The sequence below is a fragment of the Vipera berus genome (genome assembly GCF_964194415.1).
Source record: "Vipera berus genome assembly, chromosome: Z".
In the NCBI taxonomy this organism is placed as follows: domain Eukaryota; kingdom Metazoa; phylum Chordata; class Lepidosauria; order Squamata; family Viperidae; genus Vipera; species Vipera berus.
This window is the reverse complement of record NC_138205.1, coordinates 37,409,014-37,425,328: the sequence shown is the minus strand read 5'-3', so window position 1 is coordinate 37,425,328 and position 16,315 is coordinate 37,409,014. Positions and strand designations below refer to the sequence as shown.

General features: G+C 40.6%; 1 protein-coding gene across 1 annotated transcript in view; it reads left to right on the top strand.

The window, feature by feature from the left end:
- LOC308679177 (inactive phospholipase C-like protein 2) overlaps positions 1-16,315 on the top strand; it is a 68,212-nt gene that overhangs the window by 29,917 nt on the left and 21,980 nt on the right. Inside the window, exons 2-4 of the mRNA XM_081346516.1 lie at positions 8,925-11,411; positions 14,196-14,405; positions 16,083-16,158. Of these exons, the coding sequence (XP_081202642.1) occupies positions 8,925-11,411; positions 14,196-14,405; positions 16,083-16,158 (2,773 nt within the window). The remainder of the gene's footprint in view (positions 1-8,924; positions 11,412-14,195; positions 14,406-16,082; positions 16,159-16,315) is intronic.

The following is a 16,315-nucleotide window of genomic DNA, read 5'->3' as shown; positions in this document are numbered from 1 at the left end:
ACTTTGCTACCCTCATCGCATCCACAGATAACCGCCCGGCCACCCTGTTTAGGGTGACCCGCTCCCTCCTTAATCAGGAGGTGAGAGAGGAACCCTTGCAGGGTTGTGCCGAGGAGTTTAGCCAACATCTGTCGGACAAAATCGCTCGGATTCGGACCGGTTTGGACTCTGACTTGGCAGAGTCTGACGATCAGGACATGGGTGGTCTTGTCAATGTTATCTGGGAGGAGTTCGATCCTGTGACTCTGGAGGAAGTGGACAGGATTATGGGGAGGCTGAGCTCCACCACGTGTTTATTGGACCCGTGCCCTTCCTGGCTGGTTTACGCGGCTCGGGAGGGAACACGAGGCTGGCTCCAGGCGATGATATCTGCATCTTTGAGTGAGGGTAGTTTCCCCGCCGTCTTGAAGGAGGCGGTGGTGAGACCTCTCCTCAAGAAGCCTGCCTTGGACCCAGCTGTGTTAAACAACTTTCGTCCAGTCTCCAACCTTCGCTTTCTTGCGAAGGTTGTTGAGAGCGTGGTGGCGCATCAGCTCCCTCTGGTCCTGGATGAAGCTGATTATCTAGACCCGTACCAATCGGGCTTCAGGCCCGGGTAGAGCACGGAGACGGCATTGGTCGCTCTGGTGAATGATCTCTGGAGGGCTCAGGACAGGGGATATTCCTCTGTCCTAGTCCTATTAGACCTCTCAGCGGCTTTTGATACCATCGACCATGGTATCCTGCTGCGGCGTCTCAGGGGATTGGGAGTGGGAGGCACGGTTCTTCAGTGGTTCTCCTATCTCCTGGGACGTTCGCAGTCGGTGTTGGCAGGGGGGCAGAGGTCGGCCTCGAGGCCTCTCATTTGTGGAGTTCCTCAGGGGTCGGTCCTCTCGCCTCTCCTGTTCAACATCTACATGAAGCCGCTGGGTGAGATCATTTGTGGTTTTGGAGTTGGGTATCATCAATATGCTGATGATACCCAGCTTTTTATTTCGACCCCAAACCACCCCAGTGATGCCCTCGACGTGATGTCCCGTTGCCTGGAGGCGTTTCGGGTCTGGATGGGGAGGAACAGGCTTCGGCTCAACCCTGACAAGACTGAGTGGCTGTGCATACCGGCATCTCGGGAAATTCAGAGTATTCCATCTCTTTCTATGGGGGGTGAGTCATTACCCCCCGTAGATAGGGCCCGCAACTTGGGAGTCCTCCTAGACTCACAGCTTTCTTTAGAAGATCATATAGTAACTGTGACTAGGGGGGCCTTCGCCCAGGTTCGCCTGGTGCGCCAGTTGCGGCCCTATCTAGACCGGGATGCCTTGCGTATGGTCACTCATGCGCTCGTGACCTCTCGATTAGACTACTGCAATGCTCTCTACATGGGGCTGCCCTTGAGGACCACTCGGAGGCTCCAACTGGTGCAGAATGCAGCCGCGAGAGTCGTGTTGGGAGTCTCCCGATACTCCCATGTTACACCTTTGCTCCGTGAACTGCATTGGCTTCCAGTTGTCTTCCGGGTGAGATTCAAGGTGCTGGTAATGACCTTTAAAGCCCTACATAGCATGCGTCCGGAGTACCTTAGGGGAGCACCTGCGGCCGGCATCAACTTCCCTCCGCCCAGTGCGCTCCCACAGAGAGGGCCTCCTCAGGGTGCCACCAGTCAGAGAATGCCGACTGGTGACCCCCAGGGGGAGGGCTTTCTCTGTGGGTGCGCCAGATTTGTGGAACCGCTTACCGGTTGAGCTCCGGATGGCGCCCAACCTTCGCTCCTTCCGACGTGATCTAAAGACCTATTTGTTTGAACAAGCCGGCCTGGTCTGATGGGTTTGGGTTTTATTATTGCTTTTAATGTATTGTAATTTATTGTTGTATTGCATTGGGCATTATGTTTAATCTTTTCTTAATTTTTGTATCTTTGTATCTTAGTATTTATTGCCCTGTTCACCGCCCTGAGTCCTTCGGGAGAAGGGCAGTATACAAATAAAATTATTATTATTATTATTATTATTATTATTATTATTATTATTATTATTATTATTATTATTATTATTATTATTATTATTATTATTATTATTATTATTAAATAAAGGGAGAGTTTATTGCTAGATGTGCACTAGAATGAACAAGCCAACTTTCTAACTAACTATTTGGGGCATGAACATGAGATGTTTCAGATGAAGCAGCAATGACTGTGCACTCATGAACTCAGATTCTTGGATTGGTATGTTTGGGAACACAGTCATAATCACAGTGCATGAGGGTGGCAGGAAGTTAACTGGTCCAGTACAGTAAAGACTAGTGATGTGGTGAGAAAAGAAGGTATAGCAGATACCAGCTCTGTGCCTTAAACACCAACCAAGTAAGGCATTACCGGTAAGTACGCATGTACACATGCACCTTAGAGTCATTTTTGATTCCTGATTACTGCCTTGTCAAGATTTTTAGGAAGTAGTTTGCTTTTGCCTCCTTTCTAGGGCTGAGAGAGAGAAGGTATCCTAAGGTCACCAAATTGACTTAGTGCCTAAGAAGAGACTAGAACTCATGGTCTCCCATTTTCTAACTAGATGCTTTAACTACTACATCAAATTGGCTCCCATCCAGAAATACTTTATTATGTATTATTTATTTTATTTCCATCCTTTCTTCCAGGAACTCTACATTTCCATATGCCCCCATTTTACCCTTACAACAGTCATGTGGGGCAAGTTAGGCTAAGAAAGAAATTACCTACTGTAATAGGTGGAAATTACCTACTGTAGTAAACTAAATTGCTAAATGGGTATTTTGAACCTAGATCTTTCCTGTCTAGCACATCAAACAATAGATCCAAAGTGCCTATCTAGAAATATCTGTGATTTTTCTCTACAAATATTCATGTGCTTCTTTCCCAGGCTGGCAAAGTGAAATGTCATCTAAAAAAATCAGCTTGGCTTTCTGCCCCATTGACATCGCTGGTGTCTGGCTGCCAATAGATAGAACAGGTTCGTTGAGTTCCTGGGTGGCTGCAATCACAGTGACTTGACAAAATGAGGGAGGGTGGCAGCTTTAAAAAAAAAAGTGGGCATTGCTACTGGTGGCCCTCAGCACTGGCTTTCTGGTTTTCCTGTTAATAAATTTCCCCTCTCAGGAGCCAATTGCTATCTGGGACAGCAGCCAGTTTTGTCCTTTTGCTTATTAATCATAGTTGAACATTGGCTCCATATGCTGTATGAAGAAGAAAAGCTTCATTCATAGAGCATTTTTAATAAGTGATGCTCTTCAAATGCTTTATTAAGTTGGCCTTTGTGCAAGTCCAGTGGCATGGGTGTATCATAGTGTTTGTTTATTAAATTTATATAGCCACCCGTTAGACAGCCATAACTCTTTCAAAGTTAAACATCCACAGAACAAAACAAGAATTAATAAATTATTAAAAGCAATAAAACTCTTAAAACAATAAAAATGTAAGCTGTGAGACACCTCGTTCATTTTCCTAAAGGCAGCAATTTAGCTGGTTATTTGCAAAACCATGTCTTTAGGTTCTTCCAAAAGGTCAGCAAAGTAGTCTTAGTGTCACCTGGGGGGGGATGTTCTGAAGGGACAGGGCTGTGATAGAAAAAGCTCTTTTCCTTTGTCCCATCAGGAACATGTTGATCTGCAATATGTTTTTTTTCCCTGCTGGATCGAGGGGGGATGGGTGGATGGAATCAGAGTGAGACAGTCTCTCAAATATTCCAGCCCTAGGCCATGTCAGGCTTTAGAAGCCATCACCAGCACCTTGATTTGAATTTGGAAGTGTTCCCATTTTGCCGACAATGATATTGCCCAATGAGAAAATGCTGCCCAGTTGTCCAAAATATGACAGAGAAAAAATACAATTAATTTTCAGACACCCAGATGAACCATCTTGTGGTGCCCTTGAAGACAAGGTGTTAAAACAGCTGAAGATTTCTATATGTGTATAAATACTGGTTTTTTAAAAAAAAAACATTGCCTTTTAGTGACTCAGACTGTTGAGCTAAGACTTTGGGCCTGGATGTTTGCAGGATCACCTTCTTCAATAATTTCTGCCTTTTGTATAAGATCAGACAGGATTAACATACTATGAGTCCTGTCAACAAAACAATGACAACTTATGGAAGCCCATAGATATATGTTACCTATTACTGCATCAGCCATCTGTAACCTTATATCCAGTCCAATACAAACCAAAGTCTGTACTGCCCTGAGTCTGCTGTCTTTTAGGAAGGCCTTAAAAACCCAGGTGATTTTGCAGGCATTGGGTCAAGGCAGTTTGTGGCCCCATTGGAATGTTAGCAAATTGTTGTGTTTCTCATCCCTTTGAATAGTTGTTTTATCATTTCTTTTTCTTTGCTATTATGGTGTTTTCAGTCCTAGTTGTATACTGCCTTGAATCTTTGAACTGCCTTTTGGCAACTGGGCAGTCTTAGAAATTGTATTAATACCTAAAATATACCCATATATCCAAGCAACGTTAACACTGATTGTTAACAGCTTGTGTAAGCTTCAGGCCAGAGTTTTTGTAGTCTAGTCTAGTGATGCCCAGGTATGTTTGACATGCTGGTCAAAAGCCCTTTATTGCCTTAATGGGTGTGCAGATATTGGATTAAAGCACAACTCTTTAGCATCAATTTAACTCTAAAGTAAATAGGATTTTTTTCCTCTCTGCTGGTCAAGGCATGAGTAACTGGAGTAAATGCTCACAAAAGACTCAGATTGAAATGGCTGGATGTGATTGCTTCTTTCTTACATTCCATTACCCCAATCCTGAGCACTGAGATATTTATTGCAACTCTTTGCAAGATTGTAATCAGTTTACAACAGTGTTGTAAAGGAGACACTTGGATATCCTCTAGAGTCAAATCCACTGTTTGGATTAGTGCTCCCCTACGACCTTTGCACATTTGAGTAGTTTCTTCTCAATCTTCAGAGTGGGTCAGAAAACAGAATAATTTGGAAAGTGGGGAGCAAGCTCAACAACCTTAAAAAACTGCATGGAAGGAAAATATGGACCCTGAGCTAGCTGAATTTGAATTTTAGACTATTTTTAAAATATGAATGTTGCTTTAGCTTTGTCATCGATGCAATTTTTTTTAACCTCAGATAGGATATATATACAAACACAGTCTAACTTGCAACAGTTGATTGTGCCTTAAACCCATCCATCTCCAATTGGGCTAGTTGATGACTGAATCACCATTCCTTGGACTGAATTATTTGAACAGCTTATCTCTGTCCTTGAAATGTGTTGATTTGTTGCATTTTCCTTTTGCAAAATAGGTTTTTGTCTCCCACTGGATTGGGGTCAGTTTAAAAAAAAAGTTATCTTTTAAATTTACTATTAGACGGGTATTCAGCTGATGCCACATTTTACTTCTGCCTCACTTGCTATTATACTCTAGCGTTTACTTTAAAATATAAAACAAAACAAAATGTAATTTCTGTGAAATATAAAGGGAAGTCAAAGTGGCTACAAAGTGGAAATTGCTTATATATCACAGCTTCTGTAGCTTTGCTTACATTTCTTTACTTCTTAGAGGCTGTTTATTTGGCGAAAAAGAAGAAAAAGAACACCTACACACACACACCTACATACACAAAACACACACACAGTGGTTCTGAGCCCATTGGACTGTCATGGGCTCAGGTTGCTGGGATATCTGGTTTCCACAACGAAGGAGCAAAATCCAATGACTCAGTAGTTAACTTGAGAGGGGGTCTGGGCAATGAATAGCAGATTCATTTCCCAGCCTAATTAATGCCAACTGTAGCTTAAAGTCTTTCCCACTTCTACCTTATGATGCTATAAACATCCTCTGGCAATATTTTTATTCTTCCATGTGCCCATGATGTGAGCAGCTTTAAGCCTGGTGAGCTTTACTAGAGTTAAACTACTGTTTTCCCCTTGATAGCATCTGGCAGTTTACGGTGTGTACAATCTGCCAAACTTTGTAGTGGTATAGTCAGTGTGAGGGATGGGATGAACTCTGTACTTGTCACTTCAGGCTGGTGCTTATAAGCTTCTGCCCCTTGGTTCTGATCACCTTCTCTGGCAACTCAGTGCAATTTGTTGATTCATCATATGGGTAAATTGGGAGGAAAAGTTAAAATCTTTCTCTGGATTTGAAAGAACTGTGGCTCATGGTTTGTTTATCTGTGTGTAGTTTTAATTTAAATACTAAACCGATGTTCAAAGCATACCCTCCAAATAACTGATCCATGGGCTCTGTGCATTCCCACTTTATCAGGCACACACACACACACACACACACACACACACACACACACACCACTCATTATCTGATATGTGGGCTTGCAAAGATCCCTGGCTTTAAAATATAATAAATCATGCAGGTCTGGCTATCTCTCAAAACTATTTTGCCAATCACAACAGTGTGATTGGTGGATGGTTTTCCCCCAGCTGGTGATAGGTCTGTTTAATATATTCTGTAAACCTAAAATAAGAATAAACGGCCAGAAGAACTGCAGTTACAATGGCAAGACAGAGTTTAATAGTGGAACAGTTGATTTTATGCTGACTTTTTTCTGATGGCTGAAGAATGGAGTCTATAGTACTTTAGTTGAGATGTGGGTGAAAATTTTAGTGTGTCATGCAGACAAATCCTGTTGCATTTAAATGTAACTTTAGTAAAAATGGCAAAAACCCTTGTGCTCCCCTCCAGTTCTGTGCTGTTCTGTTACTCTCTTTGCAGTGTTTAACGAGAGATTCAAAATCCTTCAACATGTAGCTTGAAGCATGCATGTGGAGAAATTGTTTAACCATTATTAAAATGTACCTGGGGCTTCTTTTTAAAAAAGTTCAAAGCAGCTGAAAAAATAACAATAAAATACTATAATAATATAGTATTGGACAACAAAGATTATGCTTCCTGAACACTTTTGGGTGTATCTTACAGATTTTTGGCTGCTAATCATGAAAATAACCTGTAATTTAACCTATCACGTACTGTTTTATAGAAATCTGTTCTTACACAATGACAATGTACATCCTTCAGTACCTGTGCACAGAACATACAAAGACATGGAACTGCTGTTAAAGCACATCCATTACAAACTTCTTACAGCATACAAAATCACATGCAAATGTTCATTGAAGGTTCATTTTCTGCATTCCCATTGTACTTTTTTTCTAAAATCTAGGTACAGTCAGTGATGAACATACTGAAAGGTTTTACCAAGAGATTGCCACAATGGAAAAACTGTATCAGAAAAATCCATCAGTGCTGGCTGGCTGTTATTGGCCACAGCTGCAAGATTCATCAGACATTGAATATAAATGTAAACCAGCAGCAAAACACTTTTAGCTCTGTTAAACTCATGCAGCATGTCAGAAACATTATGTGATTAAATACATTAGAGTTAATTAAAAGTTAATTTCATATTTCTCAAGATTCCCATGTGATGCAAACATTTCTGAAATTATATTTGTATTCAATTTGAAGGGGTCTATCATAATCACTGAAAATTCTTCAGGAAGCAAAACTGAAAAAATGGCTGTCCAGTAATAATAATATAATAAATATAATATAATATAATATAATATAATAATATAATATAATAATAATATAATATAATATAATATAATATAATATAATATAATATAATATAATATAATATAATATAATATAATATAATATAATATAATATAATAATATAATATAATATAATATAATATAATATAATATAATATAATATAATATAATATAATATAATATAAATATAATATAATATAATATAATAATATATAATTGCATAGTGGGTTAGGACACTGAGCTTGTCGATCAGAAGGTCGGCAGTTTGGCGGGTCGAATCCCGAGTGCCGCGTAACAGAGTGAGCGCCTGTTACTCGTCCCAGCTTCTGCCAACCTAGCAGTTCGAAAGCACGTAAAAATGCAAGTAGAAAAATAGGGACCACTACGGTGGGAAGGTAACAGCATTCCGTGCGCCTTTGGCGTCTAGTCATGCCGGCCACATGACCACGGAGACGTCCTCGGACAAGCGCTGGCTCTTCGGCTTTTAAACGGAGATGAGCACCGGCCCCTAGAGTTGGAAACGACTAGCACGCATGTGCGAGGGAACCTTTACCTTTACCTTTAAATCATATATCAAGCAACTCAGTAATGAGTTAAAATAGTCCTCACAGTAGGGTAGATCCAAAATCAAGATTGGTGTGGCTCTGTCCACATAATATACAACATTTAATATATATTTAAGATTTAGGTCTCAGTAGAATTTTTTTGAGAAATCAACTCTCAGTTTTGTCATTCCTCTCCTCTTCTTCCATACTGTCTGTTATTTTTCACTCCATTATGTCAATTCCAGCCATACTCCCCAAACTGGTATTCCGGTTGAACCATCAGGAAGGAAGAGGGGAAGGAAAGAGCAGAATAGTCGGATGTAGGTATATTTAGCACCAGGAATGGGCTTTATTTGTCCCCTGTACCTTGGGAGTGGGCCTTATCTAGTGAGGTAAGGTTAAACATGATCACATTGAGAAAAAAACCTGCTTCTCCTTTCCTGCCTAATGGGTCTCTTCCATAGTTCTCTCAACCTGAATGAAGCAACAATTTAAAAAAAATATGCCAGTCATTTTGTCTTTATTTGTAATGTAGATCAATACTGAGATTTTTTTTTAAAAAAAAAACTATTCACAGTCTCCTTGTTTCTTCATCTTACATGGTTTGCATGTCCTGTATTGTTTTCCTTGAGGTAATCTCTTCACTCTGGCTTAAGGCCTTTCTCTGCGTTCCAAGTCACATTGCTATAATAGGAAGCCATAGTGGATGATGGAATTCAGAATGAAGCCAAATATTTCTTCCTTTCTTCCTCATCTTTTTTTTTATTGTTTTGCCCCTTTAAAAAAAATGAGGCATTACCCTCCATTGCATTTCCTGATTTATCTGTTCTCCTTCCTATTCTTGCAGGATGTATCCCGCCAGCGCCATATGCAGCCCCAGAAGAAGAAGACAGTCTCCTTCAGCACCATGCCTAGCAATCGTAAGCTCAACAGCACAGCAGCCTGCATCTCTTTCATGCTGGAGGGCTGTGAGATGAAAAAAGTGCGTTCTAACTCCCGCATGTACAGCCGGTTCTTTGTGCTGGACCCAGACCTACGTTTCATGCACTGGGAACCATCCAAGAAGGATTCTGAGAAAGCCAAAATCGAAATCAAGTCAGTCAGGGAAGTGCGAGTTGGGAAAAAAACTCCTGTGCTGCGTTCCAATGGCCTCTCAGACCAGTTCCCAGATGAATGTGCATTCTCCATAATCTATGGAGAGAATTATGAATCCCTTGACCTGGTGGCAAGCTCTGCTGATGTGGTGAATGCTTGGGTGATGGGGCTGCGATATTTGGCCTCATATGGGAAGCACACTCCGGATGAGGCTCCTGAGACTGGTTATCCAAATCCCCGCACCTCCTGGATCTCTTCTGTTTTTGACATTGCAGATCTAGAAAAAGAGGGTCAAATCCCAGTTTCTCGTGCTGTGCAGCTCATTCGTGCTCTCAACCCTGGCATGAAGGCCTCAACAATTGAGTTGAAGTTTAAAGAGCTCCAGAAAGCAGCCAGTAAGCGACTTCGAGAGGAGGTGAACTGTCAAATCTTCATAAAGGCGTATTGTGAGCTATGTACCAGGCCTGAGGTATTTTTCCTTTTGGTTCAGTTTTCCAGCAATAAAGAATACATGGGTCTGAGGGATCTGATGAGTTTCTTAGAGGCAGAGCAGGGTATGGAAGAAGTAACCGAAGAGATGTGCATGGAGATCATTGCCAAATATGAGCCATCCAAGGAGGGTCGGGAAAAGGGCTACTTGGCAATTGATGGCTTCACTCGCTACCTCCTTTCAGCTGATTGTGACATATTTGACCCACAGCACCGGAAGGTGTGCCAGGACATGAATCAGCCACTTTCCCATTATTTCATTAGCTCTGCACATGGAGCATGCTTGGCTGAGGACAGCTGCTTCTGGGGAGGCTCCACTTCAGACATTGGGGGTTATGTGGCAGCCCTTAAGGCTGGTTGCCGTAGCTTGGAACTTGTGGTTTGCGATGGTTCATCTGGCGAGCCTGTGGTTGGTGCAGGGAGCCGTTTGGCCTTCTCTAGGGTGGTGGCTGCTGTTGCTGAATATGCTTTTGAGTCCTCCAAGTTTCCACTTATCCTATGTCTCTCAGTGCGCTGCTGTGTTGCCCAGCAGAGGCTCATGGCTGAGTATCTGAGGAAGACTTTTGGGGATAAACTGTACTTGACACCTCCAAACCCAAATGAAACCTATTTGCCGTCTCCGGAAAGACTCAAGGGATACATCCTCATAAAAAGCCGGAAGCTTCTTCCAAACTGTCAGTCAAGTGAGGGAGATGTATCTGATGATGATGAGGCCTCAGAGCTAGGCCTCCCACTTTCTGAAGGGGACAGAGAGCATCCCCGCTCTCAACGCATCTTGTGCCGTGAACTTTCAGATCTCATCAGCCTGTGCCAGACTGTGTCTTTCCAAAGCTTTGAGACTTCTCGGCGGAGCCAGTGTTATTGGGAGGTGTGCTCTTTCAGTGAGGTGGAGGCTGGACGTTATGCCAATGAGGAGCCAGAGGACTTTGTGGCCTACAACAAGCGCTTCCTGTCACGAGTTTATCCCAGCCCCATGCGCATTGATGCTAGCAACATGAACCCTCAGGACTTCTGGAAATGTGGCTGCCAGATGGTGGCTATGAACTACCAGACACCTGGTCTCATGATAGATCTGAATGCCGGCTGGTTCCGTCAGAATGGGGGTTGTGGCTATGTGCTCCGCCCAGCAATTATGCGTGAGGAAATCTCTTACTTCAGTGCAAACACCAAGGATACCTTACCTGGCATTTCAGCCCAATTATTGCATCTCAAAGTCATTAGTGGTCAGAATCTGCCTAAACCCAAAGGATCTGGAGCCAAGGGAGATGTGGTAGAGCCATACGTCTGTGTTGAGATGCATGGTATTCCTGCTGACTGTGCAGAAAAACGCACCAAAACAGTGCTGCAGAGTGGAGATAACCCTGTTTTTGAGGAAACCCTGGACTTCCAGGTTAATCTCCCTGAGCTAGCCATTCTCCGGTTCATGGTGCTTGATGATGATTATATTGGAGATGAGTTCATTGCTCAATATACCATCCCCTTTGAGTGTCTCCAGACAGGCTATCGTCACGTGCCTCTTCAATCTGTGACCGGTGAGCCACTCCCCAATGCTACTTTGTTCGTGCATATGGCCATCACCAACCGGCGGGGAGGAGGCAAAGCACAGCGACGGGGGCTCTCAGGGCGTAAGGGACGGCACATGCGGGAGTACACATCCACTAAGGCTATGGGAGTCAAGGCCATTGATGAAGTATTTCGCACAGCTACTCAGCCATTGCGGGAAGCAACAGACCTGCGGGAGAACATGCAGGTATCCAGTTAGTGGGATACAATAACTTAGGCTCCTGAGTGTGGTTGGCAAAATTTTGGAAAAGAGCAAAATGTGGCCCCTGGAATTTGAAGTTTTCTGGAAAACCATCTAGTAATCTATTTTCTGTACCACGTTTGTATTCTGAAACATTTCAAAATGGTAAAGATGAAACATATGAAAACGAAAAATAATTTTAAAAATGAATTTCCTTTAGGAAAATGACTTAAAGGCAAGACCTGTCTTTTCTCCTGGTCTGCACAAAGATGATGGAGACTGACATTTTTTGAGGTTTGGGGGAAATCCTTTGAATATAGATCTGATTTTTTTTTGCAAAAAGTACTCTGACTGCTTTAATGTAAAAAAAGAAAAAAAATCAATAAAATTTTTTAAAAAACTTGCACAAACATTATATTGCATATAAAAAGCTATTTAGCCCATTTTTAAACACATTAAACCTTGATCATATAGAATAGTCTTTCCAGCACATAAACTACATTCACCTTTTTAAACGTATCTTTTCTTTATAATATTATATTAATGAATTTATTGATATAAAACCAAAAGGTGTAATAGTGTGACAAGCCCTTGTCATAAGAATAAAGATTCTTTCATCCCTTTTATTCTTCTAATATAGAAAAGAGGACAGTGAACTGCCTTCTTAAACATTCTTTGGAGTGTCTGACAAACATGAAAGAAAACCTTTTGTTGAATTATCTTGTCTTAAAATCACAAGGAACATATTTAATATTCTTTAAAACCTTTAGGCATTGATTTGCTAATTTGGGATATTCTGATTGTTTATTCCAGAGTTCTTGCAAATAACTAATATTGACCTCGGCCATACCCTTTAACTGTTTTATTTTAAAATTCTGCAAATCATTCAAACACATTTCCTACTGACATTATTTTGGGAGCTTTAGATATTGCTTAGACATAATTCATTTGGATTGAATTATGAAATCAAGAAATGTTTTTAATTTAATTTTAATTTAATCAGCCCTTATGTAGCTGTAAACAGTACAGATTTCTCTCGCAATAATGCATATTGTTAAAAATTTTATTGGCAGTAAGCTGAGCTAGAGTATTCATATCCCTAAATACCCATGGCTTTGGGAAGCAACAATAAATAAATTGTATAAAAATACAATTTTAAAACTCGGGTGATTTCAGTCTAAATTTGTCATGCAAATAAGGACTGGCATTATGCTTTAGTCACTACAGCTTCCAAATGTGTCTCCTGCAGCCTCTAGTGCAGCACAGAAATACAACACACCTGTTACTAAATGTGGAAAGAAGCCCTGCTATCACATAATAACTTTCTAATCTAGCCCACTGTGGGGTTTTTTAACATGGTCATTTATGTTCCATGGAGAAACTGGAGTCAAAATATATGCTCAGTCATAAAGTTGAAGGTCAGAAAAGTTAAGACCTCCCTCCCCATCATCACATGATACCCATAAATTAAATAAACTGTGTTTGTCCTTGTCGTAGAAAAAATTCAAAATATCTTATCAATCTGCTTAAAATAACTTTCAGCTATTAGCAGATGAATACCTCTAAGTAAATACATAAATCTTGAGTAATAGTCAAAGCTGACTTTGTAATAATGCCGCTTGGGGTGTGTGTGAAAGCCCTAATAAGCAGGCATATACATAGAATGAAGGCTACTGCTAAGCTTGTAAGCCGCCCTGAGTCTTCGGAGAAGGGCGGGATATAAATAGAATTAAAATAAATAAATAAATAAAAATTCTTTTTCCATTACTAGGTTTTAAGTATTTGTTGATTTTTCATCAGATTAAAATGTTGATATATTTTCATCCACAAAGAACCTTTTTTAGAATAGTTATTTCCAGATATTTAAGAGAATTGAAGCAACAAATTAAATCCCATTTTTTTACAGATTTTCACAGAAATTTTAAAACCTATAGAAAAGTTTATGAACTTTTTCCAGCAAATTAAATAACTTGATAAATTACTAAACTGTTACATAATAACAATTTGATTACATATATGTGTGTGTATGTGTGTGTGTATATGTATATGTATATATGTATATAAAATTATCAATGACATTAGTGATAAGTTCTTTGTGGTATAGAAATATGTTAAATAATAAAAATACAAGCAAAAGTATACATGCATAAACCTGAACACACAGGAAAGTTCATATAAAAATATGTGTATCAGATCTAAATTTAGCCTTACTTGAAATCAGTGATCCTTTTCTGTGATTAAAACTGAATATAAGTAATTCTTCTTTTCTTTAATTCTATTTGAATGCTCAGTAGTTTGCCTTTTGCCCCTGCTGGTATTTTTGACTTTACAAGTAGCTCTCAATTAAGGATGGCAGTTGTGTCCAGAATTTTCATTGCCAAGCAGCAGAGTCATGAAGTGCAGTGCAACACTTAGCAATGGCAATGCTGATATGGTTGCCATTGTTAAGTGAATCACTGCAGGTCATTAAGTGAGGACGTCATTGGTTGCCATTTGTGCCCTCCTGTCAATTTCCCCACTGACTTTGCTTGCCTGCCTCCCACCTCCACTCCTCACTGCTTTCGTGATAGGTGTGACTATGCTGAAAAAGAATTGTACAGAATGACTCTGATATTCAGTACGCATCAGAAATTTCTCCCCCCAAACAGGGGTAAGGTCATGACCTTCATATTTCTAAATCCTTGGGGATGGAGTCATTACAAGTTGCAGTAGAAAAGAGTAAACAGAAATGAATAGGGCAGAGTGATGTTCTTCTGAGTTGGTTTTTTTGCCCTCATCCTCTTTTCCTAGAATGCCTTGGTCTCCTTCAAAGAACTGTGTGGCCTAACACCAGCTGCCAACATCAAACAATGCATCTTGAAGCTGGCCACATGGCTTCAGCCCAGCGAGAAGGACAATCCCCCAGCTGTCACCCTCAACCTGGGTGAAGAGTATCCTTCCATGGAGACCCAGGGGCCTGTTCCTGAACTCTTGAGAAAAGTACTTGCTGCCTATGACACTGTGAGTGCAACTGGTGATTGTGCTGATGTCCCCCTGGCCAAAGCAGTGAATGCTGGCTGCTTCTTAGTGAATTGCGCTCTATTCTGATAAGCCGGCAAATTCACCTTTCTAATAGAAGTCATTTTGTAGTAGATCCAGGCAAGCATGGAACACTGGTCTTTAGAACATTTATCTAGCACAAGAATGGAGGGTGAGACTGCTCTTTTTGAGCAGCTCCAGACACTTGTCAACCATTCATTGGGAGTTTTAAATATTCACACCTCTCCAAATCAAGCCCAGAAAACAGTCTCTTCCCAGATTAGAAAAATCAGCACATTCTTTGTCTCTTCCCATTCTTGAATTCCATTTGTGACTCACTAGTCTTTCTTTCTTATCCTGATCTCCCTCACGTGGCTGTTGTAAATATAAAAAATGGGGGGGTGAGTAGAATGGGGAAATACGTATGATGGTTTGGAGAAATGGTGCTAAGTTATGAATAAGACTAAATTATGTATATAAAAATAAGTATAGTTTAAAGTGTATGTGAGAGAAGTCACACCCTTACACATATAGAAGCTTCAAAAACTGCTGTCCTCCTCCCATGTTTATTTTATATGACTCAAGGCAACATATATAATGCTCTCACTTTCTAATTTTCCTACAATAATTTTAATCTAATTAGTATGATTGGGCCAAGAGAAGGTGACTGGGCCAAAGCCACCCAGCCAGCTTTCATATGCAAGGGACTCCAGAACTTACAAACCTCTGGTTTCTTGTCCAGAATCTGAATCTTTAAAATCATAGTTCCCGTTTTTGGATCCTCAGACATTAGACACTTTTGTATATCATATTGCTCATAATAATATTTGTTTGAACCCAGAAATTGTGAACTACCGTTTATGTCTTACTGTTATGAGAGAAATAAGTCAATGTGGCATGTTTAAGAAAATGTGATATAGTGTACTACTGATGTGAATCCAGCCATTCTCGGAATACATTTCCCATCATTCTCAGCAATCTAAGCTGGAAATAGCTGGGGAGTTTTGTCTTGTGTTTGAAGTACTTAAAAAAATATATATGGAAGGGTTTGCTTGTATTTCCGTTGACATTTGACGTGGCAAGCCCAAGTTTGGGCTTACTAACACTGTCCATAAAGAAGGGAATTGATATAACAGAACATTTCTTCAAATTAGCAAAATATAAAAAACAACAATAACAATAATCCTCAATCCCAAAACAACAGTACATAGACAATTAACCAAGAGACTAACTTGTGTGAACAGAGATAGTTCACGAAAGGAGTGTGCTTATGGTGGAGCCATTTAATGGTACAATTAAAGGCCACATTTATCTTTTCTTAGGGAATAAGGGCTGTAAGTAACAGAAGTGTTCCTCAATCTTGGCCACTTGACAACTTGGCAACTGAAGATATATGGACTTCAATTACCAGATTTCCCCAGCCTGGAGAATTCTGGGTGTTGATGTCCTCAAATCTGCAGGTTGCCAAGGCTGAGAAACACTGGTTCGAGGAATAGTGAAGCAGTTAAAAAATACTATATTGTCTATCCTGTTATAAATGCTAAAATGCAAGGGGAAGGCTGATCCAAAGGCCTCTTGAGACGTTGGGACACTTTACCGGCTATTCTAAATCCATCCAACTATGACACATTATCTCTTTCTCCCTCATTTAATCTCCAGATGATCCAAACCAGCCGGACATTAATTGAATCAGCTGATGCTGTTCATGCCAAAATTATTCAAGTGCAACAAGCAGGTAAGAGGCGGCATTATATTTTAAGTAAACAGACCTCCTTGGTTCCATGTCTTCTAGTGTTTTAAGACTCTCTGGTTTCTTTTGTTTTGAATAAGCAGTTCAAGCTTCCTTAATTAATTTGTAGGTAGGGGACAAAGCAGGCCAGGATAAGGGTAAA